Consider the following 14,180-nt stretch of genomic DNA (forward strand, 5'->3'; position numbering starts at 1 on the left):
AAAACAAAAACAAAAACAAATTAAGAAGTCAGGAGAGATCAGCTGTTTTGCACAGCTTTAATTAATTTTACTATATATGAAGATTATTATAAATAGGAAATGGTTATAAAAAAAAAAAAAAGTACCTCACCGGAAAATTCCAAAAACCGGCCATTTGATCTTGGGAAGTTTAGCTGAAAATTATCCCAAGTACGTACCACCCGTGGTCGTGAATTAACTTAATTAATTATGGGAACAAAATGACTTTATTGAATATTTCGCTTCATCATACTATTGAAGGCATGCAATCGGTACTAATATTACTTATAAAGAAATACTCTAGCCATGAAGTTAATATTATCTCACAAACTAACGTAGTTTGATGTATTGATTTATCAGATTGTAAAATTATTTTTATTGTAAAACAGATATATATAATTAACGAATCACATGATGCCACGTCAATTACTTATATTAAATTAAACATTCCCTAAAGGAGTTCGATAGTACGGCCTAGTGATCAATAACTATATATTTGAAGTCATTATATATATATATGGACTATGGAGAGTTTAAATGTCTTTAATTCTGTTATCTTATATATAATCATACAGATTTATAAGTAATTAAACAATTTCTAGTTTAATTAGCGGCCAATTCAAATGAAAGTCTCAAGTGCATTTGGATGTTGAAGTGAGTTGAGTTAAGTTAAGTTGAGTTGATAAAATATTATTAGAATATTATTTATTATTATTATTGTTTTGAGATTTGAAAAAGTTGAATTGTTTATTATATTTTGTGTTGAAATTTGAAAAAGTTATAATGATGAGTTGAGATGAGTTATGAATCCAAACGAAGCCTTTTTTTAATAAGCTGTAAACTAACTAAAGGCAGCATGGGGATCTTCTATTCAGCGAAGCAATGCATGGTTTTTCCTTCAAGATCGGTATCTGCATCATGTAGATTAATGCCTTAAAGATTAATCAAGTAAATGTCAAGATATTATTTATACTTCTTCTCTTTGAGGTATTGAATATGCACGTTTTTGCATTTGATAGTAGAGAGGATCGATGGATCATGAATCCTGATATCTACACATGATGAGAACACTAAAGATCGAAAGGTTGAAAATCGCCTACTATCGAAGTCCTATCATGTTCTTTATCCCTTCTTAATTATCATGATCTCAACATCTATAACCGTAGAGTTTTACACATGATTTTAATCAATATCTCAGCTTACATTTATGTAGTTATATCAATCTTGCATATCTATCTTAGATAATATTGCTTTGCACATGACTTCTTGTCCATATATATGATCTCTTATATGCACACAATATTTAATTTCCTCTTTCACTTGCTCAACATGTCTGGCCTCCTCAAAGAGAGAGAGAGAGATAGAGGGGGGGGGGGGGGGGGGGGGGGTGTAATTGGTACGACAAGTCATGATGAACTGTACATGATCTATGGAGAAGTACTAAAGGTTAACACTGATCTCTGATCAAGTATAACCCTTTTGGATGATTATCAAACCCCATTGTGATTAATTAATTAATTAATCAGTCTCATTTTCATTAATTTATGGAAAAACATTCCAGGTTGCCCTAATTTTTATTAATTAAAATTTTGAAAAGTAAAAAACTTAAAGAAAAAAAATGAAAATTCCAGCATTAATTTCCATAAATTGGGGGGAACTGGGGGGCTTGTTTTAATTTCTTATGAGAAAGCTTTTCTTTTTTCAGAGAGTATTATATATGCAGTAGCCCATGCAATAGCTAGAATATCAGTAATTAATTAATTCGGAAACCCGAACGGCCAGTGATGTCCATTTAATTCAAGAGTCGATATGTAGTTTTTAACCGGCCAATTACGTCGTCCGGCCTTAAGGTCTTAATTAAAGTGATCAAATAGGAGAAAATTATGATAGAAAATAGAGTTTCATATTGTCGATGAGCAATCTCAATCATTTTCACCTTTCAAGGAGTAGTACTGCATGCCGTGCAAATCAATCTTAACGTGCATAGGTTGAGGAGTGATCTAGCCACAAATAGATTATATATACAAAAGGAATTCTATAAATTGGTGTTATATATAAGATATACTTTATAATAAAAATAACTTTACAATCTGACAAATCACATCAAATCACATCAATTTGTGAGATTATTTTTATATAATTTCTTTATGACTAGAGTATTTCTCTGTACTATTTGTTTAATTAAGTCTAAAATGCTTAATTATCGCTATTGTCTTACACCCCGCCAAATGAAACCCAAACATATCATAAATTGTGAGTCCTCTAAATTACATATAGATCGAGCTGACTGTTTCCCAAATTTCTTTGATCGTCATATATAGCGACGATTATATAATATATTATTGTCATTAATTAGCAACGTGCTTTCATTCGTATATATACGTCTAGAGATGTTGTGTTTGTTGATGGATGTTGTGTTTTGATCTGTTGTTCCATGGGAGTTGATCAGGTCTGTGAAGCCTTATCTTAATTATAAGGTACGTAATTACCTTGAATGCAAAGTTAATGACCAATTCCAGTTCTGCAAAAGGCCGTAAAGATTACCATAAACTTAAACGTATTTTGATGCAAATGAAGCGGAACTTCTACGTACGCCTCCTGATCAGTATATTATATATATATATATATATAGGAAAAGTCTTTTTGCAAGCGATTTTGTACACCAAACTGCGCACTAATATTAAATGTAAGACATTCGTTTAATGAAACAATACGAATTAAAGACGAAAATTATTTTCGTGAGACAGATGACCTTCTTCTTCTCTTAAAATTTTTTTTCTTTTTTTTTTCTTTTTGTAATAAAAAAAGCTATGTGAGTATTGATATACTGTTTAGTGTGCTAAACCACTTGTACCTAGCAAGTCCCATATATATATATATATAAGAGGTGTTTGGTAATGTAATATTCTATTAATTTAAGCATGCATGCATGCATATAGCAAAGCAATCTGTATTTTTTATCTACAAGATTTCAGAGAGCATATCATATTTTTGAAGAAAATTTAGTTGGTGGACCCAAACACCTATATATGGCAAGCTCCATGATCAAAATCTGAAAAACTAAGCCAATATTTTCACGAAAATTACCATGAAAGCAATTTTGTAAAGGAAATGGGATTTGTTGTATCATTATAAATTGCTGGACGTACGTACGTACCTCTTTAAAAGTACATATAAAAATATAGAAAAATAAATAAATACACCCCTTTGTGTCACCATATATATATATATATATATATATATAATTTCTATATATAAAAAGGCCTTTTTTTGTCGCTATTTTTGGTGTTGCTACCGGTTTGTCGAATGATAATAATATTGCTAGCTGCTCATAAGAAAACAATTAGAGACTTGATCAAATCAGTGATAATGCACACATTAATTAAGATACATATTGATTTGGGGTTCTTATTTTATATATATATATATATATATATATATATGCTGACGTAGAGCCACCTCATCCTGATGTTACCAACAAAAGCTAATTAAAGTAGATTAATTTGTATTTGCCATTAATTGATAATCACGACCAGTACATGAGTTCAAGCTGCAATCAACCTCATTTTGCATGCAATTAAAGAGGCCTTGCTAGTGCAAGTCCTCTTATTATACCACTTAATTACAGCGGCTATATATCCACGTCGGAAATCTAAAATACACTAACCCTTGGTTGATCTAGTGACCAAAACCTAGATATATAAAAAAAACCACAACTATATATATATATATATATATATGTATAGTAGGATAAGGGTTAATTTATTGCGTAATCAAGCTCCGAATAATCGAGGCCTCGGCGCTCTCAGCATCAATAGTAGCCAAAAGCTGGGAAAGTCGCTCGCTCAGGTCATCCACCTCTCTGTGCAAGTTTCTGATGTAGTTGCAGGTCTCTTGTAGGACCTTAGAAGCAGGTACCTGCAATAAGCAAAGTCAAATCCAACTCAGCAATCACTTCCTAATTCCATATATGTACGATCATAGCATTTACTCTGAACCATATCTACTATATATAGCCCAGGCCATATGGGCCAACCAAATTATAAACGCTGAAGTTAGTATGTACAAAAACTAAACTTTGTAGCAACATGGTCCAACCAAAAGAGTGTTAAGTAAAGGTCAATGAGAACCTTAACCACCATGAAAATTAATATGTTGTTTAGAAGTTAGTTCCTCATTATCCGGGTCAAATTTGAAACTACCCACGAGAGTGCATCCTATTATATTATGATGGCAGGGTTTACACGCGAGGCCTGTGTTACATTTGCACAATGCCTTCCTGCAGTTGGGTCTACGGTATTACAACCCGACTGTGCACAGAGACAGAGAGACAGGAGAGAAAGATAGAGGGTTACAGCACCTTGTCAGAACGCCTATTGCGAATCTCAGGAACAAGTTGGCGTAACTTGGAAACGAGATCGATGATTTGGTCATCTGTGATCCTCGAAGTCCCCGACTGCCTCGACCTCCTGCTAGACATCCCTAGATCAGTTTCGTCTGTGTTTGTCTTAAAGTTTGAGCCTTTCAGGATCTATATATAATATAGCTGAGAAGCAACTCGCAAAGAGCCAATAGGAATAAGTTTTTTCCTCTAACGAAGAAAGGCAGGCTTGAAGAAGGAGAAGAAGAAGCAACGGAGGAGGAGGAAGAAGAAAGAGAAGAATGACTAGTGTGCGATATAAGCTGTGAAGAAATGAAGAAAGCGGTAAGAGAGATATAAAGAGGAAGGACCACAGAGAAAAGGAGCCGTGAAAGAGAGAGGGAGAGAGAACAATAGCATAGACAGTGATGTTGTATGTGAAGAAGACAAGTGCATTGGAGAAAGCAGTGGAGTAGGCTTGGTGTTTTGAAGGGAAGAGAGAGAGAGAGAGAGAGAGAGAGCGCATAGACTTCCTATGTATATGTTCCCAAGTTGGGGTATGATCTCAAGTGGGCTTTAAGAAATATGTTTGTTTTTGAGCTAACAAAGTGGGCCTTCATGTAGATGTCTCAATGCGCAAGAGCATGTGATCATAGGACAGGGATCCTCTCTAACAAGGCACAATCACCCCCATTTGCATCAACAAATCAAAGGCTGCCAAAAATATCCCATATTTCTAGTACTAGAAGCCATTTGAATTTCCGCTCCTTTGTTTCAGGGCACTTGAGTCTAATCCTGACATGGCATGCTGTAACTGGTTCATACCCAAGTTGGAGGAAAGATGGTTGCTAGTCAAGATCAAGGATCTCAACAGAGACATTATTATTATGTTTATACATTACACATAATGAGGTTTGCTTCACCACGTATAACTAGTCAATACACTAATCTTTGCACATGCAAACTTAGTTTATTATTACACTAATGTCCTTTTTTTTTTTTTCAATCTTCGATCTGGCTTATATATATATATATATATATATATATATATAATTCAATTAAATGCCCACCAAGCAAAATCCCCAGTCTATATCTACCTCTCGTATATATAATATTGTTTTTCTTCCTTGTTTGGGACACAACTACGTGAGTGTAGGTACCATCCCCTTGATTGTCAAAGGCTCGTGTCACATGCCATTTCTCTAGAGAAACGACATGACACGTGGCTAGTCTTAATTAGTCTTGGTACTTACACACATCTTATGGGGACGAAGAGGTTCCTTATAAGACGAGCATATATATTAGTCGTGAAGTTTCCATGCTTTCGTACGTCGAGGCACCGTCACGTGTATCTATAAAATTGGAAGACCCCCATTAGGGCCCCACTCCATTTTCCTCTTTGTTATGTTACTTAAAACCATATTCGATTTGTGCCAACAACCATCGAAGTTGTTAAAATTAAAAGAAGAAAAAAATGTGACATATTTTGGGTAATCCCCATTTGTTTTGGGTAAAAAGAAAGATCATGGACGGGGTTAGACGAGTTCAGAAACAGTTTGGAAACAGGCAAGGAGGAAATTTCGAATTTCCGCGCAATGGAATAGCCATTATTATAAGCTTCATGTGAAGGCGCGCAATTCCACTCTTAGGGTGTCATTCTGTAACTAGGGGATCAGTCCATTTAGATTGAGACGGTTCGTTGCTGCAGGGCTCCTTGGGGAAACAAAATTGACCACAGCTAGCTAGCATTCCAAAGGCAAATTAAAGAAAATCGATCGACATCATACAATCTCATTGATTGCAGTACTGTCCTAATATTACATATTGATGTGCAATATTTCTTTACATCATGTATGACCAGCTTGAATGTGACATGAATAGTGTATATATACTGTTCATATAGATATAATATGTGGTTTATATATAATTTATAGGAGGCTGGATTAATATCCATCTTTTGATATAAACATCATGATGATCATCAATAAAATTATCCTTCAAGTCATAAGATATTTGAATAGTAAATAGTCAGAAAGGTTCACTCTATCAATACTGATCACCTACGAATAATCCTTTAAATTTTTTTTCTTATTTTTCTTAATTAGTGGTATACACGCGTGCATGTACGATCATAACACCCATTGATCTTTTATTTTGTATGGAGGAGAGAGGTGTTGGGTGGTTGGGTGATTCTTAAGTCTTCATTTAAAAATAATTGCAATTATTTTGGGGTCCGCTGGGAATAGTACTGTTCTCCTAGCTAGATCTATTACTTCAATATTCCAAGTAGATAGGCATGATGCATTTTCCTTCCATTTTTTCTACTCTTTTTTTTTTTTTTTTTTTTTGACATTCTTTTCTTTAATATGAGTTGCATGCTGAGAGATTTAGGTATGGACTGAAGCAGCCAAGCGACTTGTGTGAATCTTGAAGAAACATCGATCAGTTGGAAGTTGGTAGTTGGGGGTCATTGATCAGTTGGAACGCCCAATATTGATGAAAAAGGATCGAAATGATGAGTTTCAGATATAGCGTGTTTAATTAATATATATTGACTCCCACATGATGCAGTGCTGCCAGTGCATGCGGATCAGTTCCCTCCCTGCCCGATGAACGACATGAACTTCTATTCACTTTCTTGCTACTACTACATGTACAGTTCTTTTTCAATGTTAGAAATTAGTGATCATGAGTCTCCGACAATCGGCCATATCCCTCACTTTGATTTGCTAGATTTATGCTAAAAGAAACAATGCTTTTGCGTGCTTTGATTTTTCACCATCATCCATTTACTTCATTTGCCGACTTTCTTTCTTTGCTTTCTTTTTCCTCTTAAAGTTAAAAACAAAAAAAACAAAATATTATAAAAATTTAGAATATCATCTCCGATTATCGGACCGAATTACAAAGAGATCGATGATCTATTAATACAAAAAGTACTGTTGCACGTATTAATGGTTATTGGTTCAGCTTAAACATATATATATAGCTATACCTGGTAGCAGAAGGGCTTTTGATTCTTGAATCTCCGACATACAATCAACGATGTCGTAGCATATGCAGCTGCATGCTTTCTTCATCGCACGTTAATATATCTTTATTACAACTAATTAATTGCTTAACCTAATGCGTAACTATAGTAATTAATTCTCTTTAAACAAAAAAAAAAAAAAAATGGCTTCACCGACCACCTTGTCCGGTACTCAATACTTTTGTACTACACGTTCGATGCTATTTGTTTATTACCACTAATTGCTTAACCTAATGCGTACAACTTAATTAATTATTCTTTTCAATTAATCTTTGCTTCACCGACCATCTCTCTCGTGTATTCCAACGTTAATTCTGTACTAAAATTAAATACTTTTGGATTGTTCAATCATAGGCTTCGTTGACTTCAGATGTTTGAAAAGAACCACGGCCCTCCCCCTAACGAGGGTACGCCTTTAATGATAGTTTTCCATATTTCATAATTAAAACTAATTAAATAAAAAGAATCTCCAATATATAGAGCCATGTATCTATAAAGAAAAAGAAAAAAAAATTATTTACTAGTTTATATTTTTTACACACTTAAACACATATCTGAAGTTGTGCCCCACAATAATAAAAATTATTGATGTTTTAATTTTTTTTTTTTTTGTAATTATAATAGGTCTTATAATAAATAATGCGATTACACGACACCTTAAACTTATTTTGTAGGGGGCCGGTCTATATAAAATAAAAAATAAAAAATCTCACCATCGTCTTATCCCGAAGATATTGATCAGGTCGCCAGGCCCAAATGTAAGTTGAACCAAGACCTAAGCAATATTTGTCACTAGGGTATAAATGGGCTGGACGAAAAATGGCCATGCATTGTAAAATGGGCTGCGTGACTTACCCCTAAAGAAAATGGGCCGCTTGGTCTGTCCATAAAGACTATCCTCATTCTCTATGTGGTGTTATGGGCAACTTTCCTCATCATTAGAAAGAGAGCATATCCCCATTCTCTAGAGTAATAAATTTGTCTTACAATAAGTTAAGAAAAAATTTCGATTGCATTCAAAGTTGGAAGATTGCCCCATTCGTACTCCTCATGTTCTAAAGATTGTCTCTTGAGAAATGATTTGTTTATCAAAAGAATAGTGAAAAGAATGAACAGGAAAAAATTTCTCACAACTCACGAGGGCTGGAAGAAAAAGCTTCTGATTGGAATTTAATGGCGCTTTTTTTTTAGGTATTGCATCCAGATAGAAAATAAAATAAAATATAAAAAAGATGAAGAAAAGTAAAAGAGAAAAAGAGATTTTGAGGACTATAGTCTATATCTTTCTTTCTTAAATTGTTGCTAAATATAAGTATATATTTTTATTTATAGGAAAATTATATTGAGATAAGATAAAGTAAATATTTCAAACAATATGAAAATCAAGATAATATTTTAAACATTATGAAAATTACATTGAGATAATATCAAATTTAAGGGATTTGATAATTATGAAAATTAAATCAAGATAATATCATGTTAAATCAAATTATTGATTTGTTATTATCTTCAACATCCCCCTCAAATTAAAGGTCAAGAATTTTGGAATCTTGAGTTTGAAATTTGAAAGTAACATTCATATTCATTAATTGATCGTCGATGAGATGATAGTGTTGGTGATGAGGTGGCTAGCAATTGGAACATCAAATCTAAAGTTTTGATCAACAATGAGTTATATATGACCTTGGTCAACTATTGGACTAAAATCAAAATGCCAAAATTAGATCAGGGGCTTCAAACAACGCTCACAATGGATCAAAAGTCAATAAAAAATTGTCTCACAACTAATAGAGATACTCCAAATACATTAATTTGAGATAATACATGATTGAAATGAGATGAAAATTTTATGAAAGGTAAAACTAGTGGAATAATAAATATTCCACAGGATCGAGCCTAGCGTTAGCCTATGACTTTGATACCATGTGAAATCACTATTTATCCCAAAATCTTAAGTTGATAGGAAGATGTAGATTTTATTATTTATTTTATATATTAACACTCTCATCATATGTTGGGCTATCCAGACTCCCTCTAATGGATAGCCAAACACATGGAATATTTAATAAAATTAGAGTATAGTGTAGAGTCATGATTCAAACTCATGACCTTTTCTCAAATACCATGTGTAATCATTACTTGTCCCAAAAACTTAAGCTGATGGAAAGGGGCAGTTCATGTTTGGGATTGCGATGACAAATATAACATATGGCTTTAGAGCTTATAGTTTATAGCTTATAGCTCAAGTAATAAGTTCTACTATTAAAAAATTATTTACTGTTTGGTAACCATATGTTTAAAGTACTTTCAAACATGTTATATTTGTTTGGAAACAACTTAAAAAAGTACTTTCTAATATAGAAAAGACGATCATTTGATTTTTTTTTTTTTAAATTATGACAATATCCTTGAAATTTAAAAGTTATAATTATCTTAAAACTGTATAGATATTTTCGCCTATTGACGGTCTTTTTAAAATTAGAATTACATTCCACATTATCTAAAAAAACATATTTGAGGAAAATCACAAAAATGATGTTTTTCCTCAAACGTACCTTTTAGTTTATTTGAGATTAAAAAATACTTTAATAAGTAACATTCAAACAACCTAATTTTTTTTTTTTATTAAAGAGCTTTTAAGGCTATTTAAATACTTTTTAAGACTCCTAATGCAATCTCAAATAGACTCGTAGATTTTATTATTTATTTTATATCTTAACACTCCCCCTTACGTGTGGGCCAGACTCCCCCTTAATGGGTAGCCCAACACGTAGAATATTTAATTAAATGGAATAGAGTGTAGAGTCAATATTCGAACTCAGAATTTCGCTCTGATACCATGATAGAAAATAAAATATAATATAAAAGAAAATGGAGAAGAGCAAAAGAGGGAAATAAACTTTTAGGGCCACATCTTTGTTTTCTTAATTGTTACTGAATACAAACATACATCTCTATTTATAAAAAAATTACATTGAGATAAGATAAGGTAAATATCTTAAATATTATAAAAATAAAATCAAGATAATATCAAATTTAAGTGATTTGATATTATCTTTAACACATCCTTTTTTCTTTTAATGTCAATATTGCATTCTCTTTTTTAATAGATGAGTTGTGCACACATTATTGCGATACAACAAAAGACATTCATTTATGATAAATGATATTTGCAGTCCTATGATGTATAAGTCCTGCATATTCTTTTTAAAAAAATGAATGAATTTGAGACTCATATGAAAAAACTATTTTCTTAATAATAGATCCCACTATTTTTAAAAGAGATTGCCCTAAAACTATATCAAGCATTACTCTTTATTTATTGAAGATTTTAATGCTACATTAAAACTTTTAAGCATACTTTTTAAATGGATGATGGATTATGGAATACAGTGGCTTTGAGTTAGGGTAGAAGCAAATCAGGTTAGATTAAATTTCGAAAAGGCAAAACTAAATCTAATATAGGTCAAACTACATTTTGAGATCCAAATATATCTATTTTATGTAAATGTAAATATAATTAAAAAAAATTCGGAACCAACAGGACAATATAATCGTGACTCTTTATCTGGACTGTTCCCACTTCCCTCCCATTAAGATTGTTCATTCTGGTTTCGGTTCGGGAACTCGGAAACTAGAATCCGAGTTTCAATCCTGAACCGGAATCCGGACCGGGTTAGCCCGGGTCAAATCCGGGCCGGAACTCGGATGAATCTGGTTTTTAAATCCAAATTCCAGCAGACCTTCCCTCTCCTCTCAAGAATATGTGGACATCGTGATCGGCAACTTGACATTTGTACTCAGAGTAATAAATAAATAATAATATTCACTGCAATATCTTAAACGAATTAACTTTATCTACTTGAGGACAAATGAGTATAATATTTTATGGTTTTTTTTTTGTTCACGGGAAGTGTGGAGTGTGATATAGGTTGTGTAGTAAAATTTTAAGAAATATATGAACAAGGAGGAAGGAAATTTGGGTTTCCAAGCGTGCCGCCAATACTCTTGCTACCAATCAGGACAGTAGGAATGGTGGCAAATAAAGACGACAAAATCTCAGAAAAAATTGTAGAGCTCATAAAACTGCATGATAAGAATTAAAAATTAAAAAAAAAAATTGGGTTTCAGGTTTTAAAATATGTACCCAGACTGGATATATCCGGATTTTACAATTCGGATTTCGGTCCAAAATCTGAAACTGAAATTCAGTTTTCCAAATTTTGAGCTGGACTGAAAAAAAAAAAAAATCGATTCGGATGAACAATCCTGCCTTCTTTCCTGATGAATGTATAAATAAAGGCTTCAATATAACGCCCATGTCACCCATTTATCCAAAGAGTTATACTATACGGAATCCACTATAGCTGTGCACTCAGTGCACTCAGTACGTGGATTTTTTTTTTTTTAAAAAAAAAAAAAAAAAAAAAAAAATCAAAACGCACGTTTTGATTGAAGACCGTATTTGAAAATTCGTTTCTGCCATTCGAATTGATGCCGCGAAACCCCTGCTCAATCGCGACCCGCGTCTCCTTTCACAACCCATCACCTCCCGGCGACGCCGTCTCTCTCATCAGTGCCACCGAGCGGCACTCCTCCGTGTGCCCAGTGCCTCCACTGTCCCGCGAGCTCGTTTGAACGGAGCAAAGAATATTTGAATCCCACGAAACCCCCTTCCTTGCCACGAACCCGCGTCCGTCGGCTTCCTCTTGCCAGCGCCACCTCGCGACGGCTTCCTCTTCCCAGCGCCACCTCGAGACGCTCGTTCGTCTGCCCAGCGCCGCCGCTCCTCGCGAGCTGATCGAACGGACCAAACCAACGACGGGTAAGAGTGCTCTGTTTCGCCAAATGGTTTTGTACGTAAATATTGTACTACCATTTTCCCGTCCATACATGCTATGTACATCATGTTTTTTGTGTTTTCTGAGATGGGTATGCTTAGGGCATGGAGAAATGTCCAGAAAATGATATTTTCTATTACAATCTGTATTTACATGTGAAAACATTGAGGAAAACCCGTGTGTTGTCTCCTAATGTTATCAAGATGCAACTGAGGTTGTCATTAACAAATAGGCTAAATTTTAATCTTCAGATTTAATATTTATGCTGATGTGTGAAAGCTTGATTAGAAGTTGTTTATTAGTGATCATAGTTAATATTTGAGCTTATTTAATTTTGGTTGCTTTAAAAGTTGTTTATTAGTGATCATAGTTAATCATTCCAATGAATTGATCCGTCCGAAACAAATATTTTTTTAAGAGTATAATTAATTAAAAGAAAATGTGGCAAAATAGAAGACAGTTTCATGTCAACAAAAGAACAAAATCTCTTAAACTTCATGTGTAGTGAAGACCAATTTGATTAAATAGTATGAGAACAAAGCAAACTTTTGACTTCTTAAATAATAGGAAGTCTCAAAATATGGCTATAGCATAGATAGGATGCTGTCAAAGTAATTGTTTTTGCAATATTCATAAAAAAAAAAAAAAAAAAAAAAAAAAAAAAAAAAAACTAAATGTGTCCAATAAGTGTCTTGCAATAGTTTCATGAAAACACTATTAGAAACTATTCCGAGCACTGAGATTAGAATATATTTTAACTCATTTTTTTGTTCTTGACAAGTAGAAAGACATGAAAATAGACTGACTATTTACTTGCTACATGATTCGATGGATTCCATAAATTGGAAATATCTGTTTGATTTCTCACTGAGAGTTATTTGTTTCTATTTTTTCCGTTCAAACAATAATTGTATGTTTGTATTTCATTTATGTAGAAAGTGCTTATATTTTCAGATTTTGCATTACGTATGAGAGTTTAATCTTTATTTTTCTTCTTTTGCCATCTTGGAATACTAGATAGAAATTATCGGAAGACATTCTTAGCCTTATTGTGATGGGGGAAAACGAAGATGGAATGCATCCTTTTGATATAAATATGCCCTACGATTCCCCGAGTACTCCAGTAGACTATAGCCCATTTTTTGATTCATTTGAGGTATATTTATTTGAATTTTTATATTTCAGAAGTTAACATGTTAAATTTTTTTGAGTCATCCAATTTTCCCTAACAACGTGCCTGTTGCAGCATATGCCACCTTATATGTCCTACCCTCCGCCGAGTAATCCAGATGACTTGAGGCAAGAAGTACCCCCAACGTCAACTGTGCCAACCGATACCACATTTGAACAAAATCTTGGAAGTACATCCGGAATGACTGCTGAAAGTTATCTTGATGCCGACGGTAGTACAATTTTGTTTGCCTTGATTATAATCATTGTAATTTTGTTTTGATGGTAATCCATATGTTTCCATTTTTAGACATGGTCTTCGACATAAATGAATATTTAGAGGGTACCACTGTTGTCGAGGATGATGAGGTACGAGTTGAAGCACCAAGATCTTGGATGGAATTTGACAGTATGAAAGATCTTACAGCCTATTATAAGCAGTATGCGAAGCAAAAGGGTTTTGGTGTACGGACACAAAGGACTAGGAAAGATGATGAAGGGAGGCCTGTGTACGTGACTGTTGGTTGTGCCCGTGGCGGAAAGTACAATCCTACGAACAATAATATCTCGAAGCCACGACCAACAACTAGAACGGATTGTAAAGCGAGAGTAAATGCGACATTGAGCAAGAATGATAAATGGGTTTTCACCACTGTTGAAAATGTGCACAACCACATAACTGTGAGCCCCAAGAAGACAAGATTTTTGCGATCTCACAAACATCTAGATGAATACAGTCAAAGGATCCTCGACCTAAATG

The 14,180-nt window shown here is 33.6% G+C and overlaps 1 protein-coding gene across 1 annotated transcript; it reads right to left on the reverse strand.

The window, feature by feature from the left end:
• Window positions 1-3,506: 3,506 nt before the first annotated feature.
• Window positions 3,507-4,824, reverse strand: LOC121252661 (transcription factor PRE6-like). The gene is made up of 2 exons (XM_041152398.1): window positions 4,379-4,824; window positions 3,507-3,936 (listed from the first exon to the last, which is right to left on the reverse strand). Exons 1-2 carry the CDS (start codon window positions 4,496-4,498, stop codon window positions 3,781-3,783), a joined length of 276 nt encoding a protein of 91 aa, XP_041008332.1. The 5' UTR covers window positions 4,499-4,824; the 3' UTR covers window positions 3,507-3,780.
• Between the last annotated feature and the right edge of the window lie 9,356 nt (window positions 4,825-14,180).

The sequence above is a fragment of the Juglans microcarpa x Juglans regia genome, chromosome 2S (genome assembly GCF_004785595.1).
Source record: "Juglans microcarpa x Juglans regia isolate MS1-56 chromosome 2S, Jm3101_v1.0, whole genome shotgun sequence".
NCBI lineage: Eukaryota > Viridiplantae > Streptophyta > Magnoliopsida > Fagales > Juglandaceae > Juglans > Juglans microcarpa x Juglans regia.

Excerpts from the sequence above, each read along its gene's own strand:
- LOC121252661 (XM_041152398.1), bottom strand. The coding sequence starts at position 4,498 with ATGTCTAGCAGGAGGTCGAGGCAGTCGGGGACTTCGAGGATCACAGAT. Across the intron at positions 3,937-4,378 it reads GCAATAGGCGTTCTGACAAG|GTACCTGCTTCTAAGGTCCT; the intron begins GTGCTGTAACCC and ends TGCTTATTGCAG.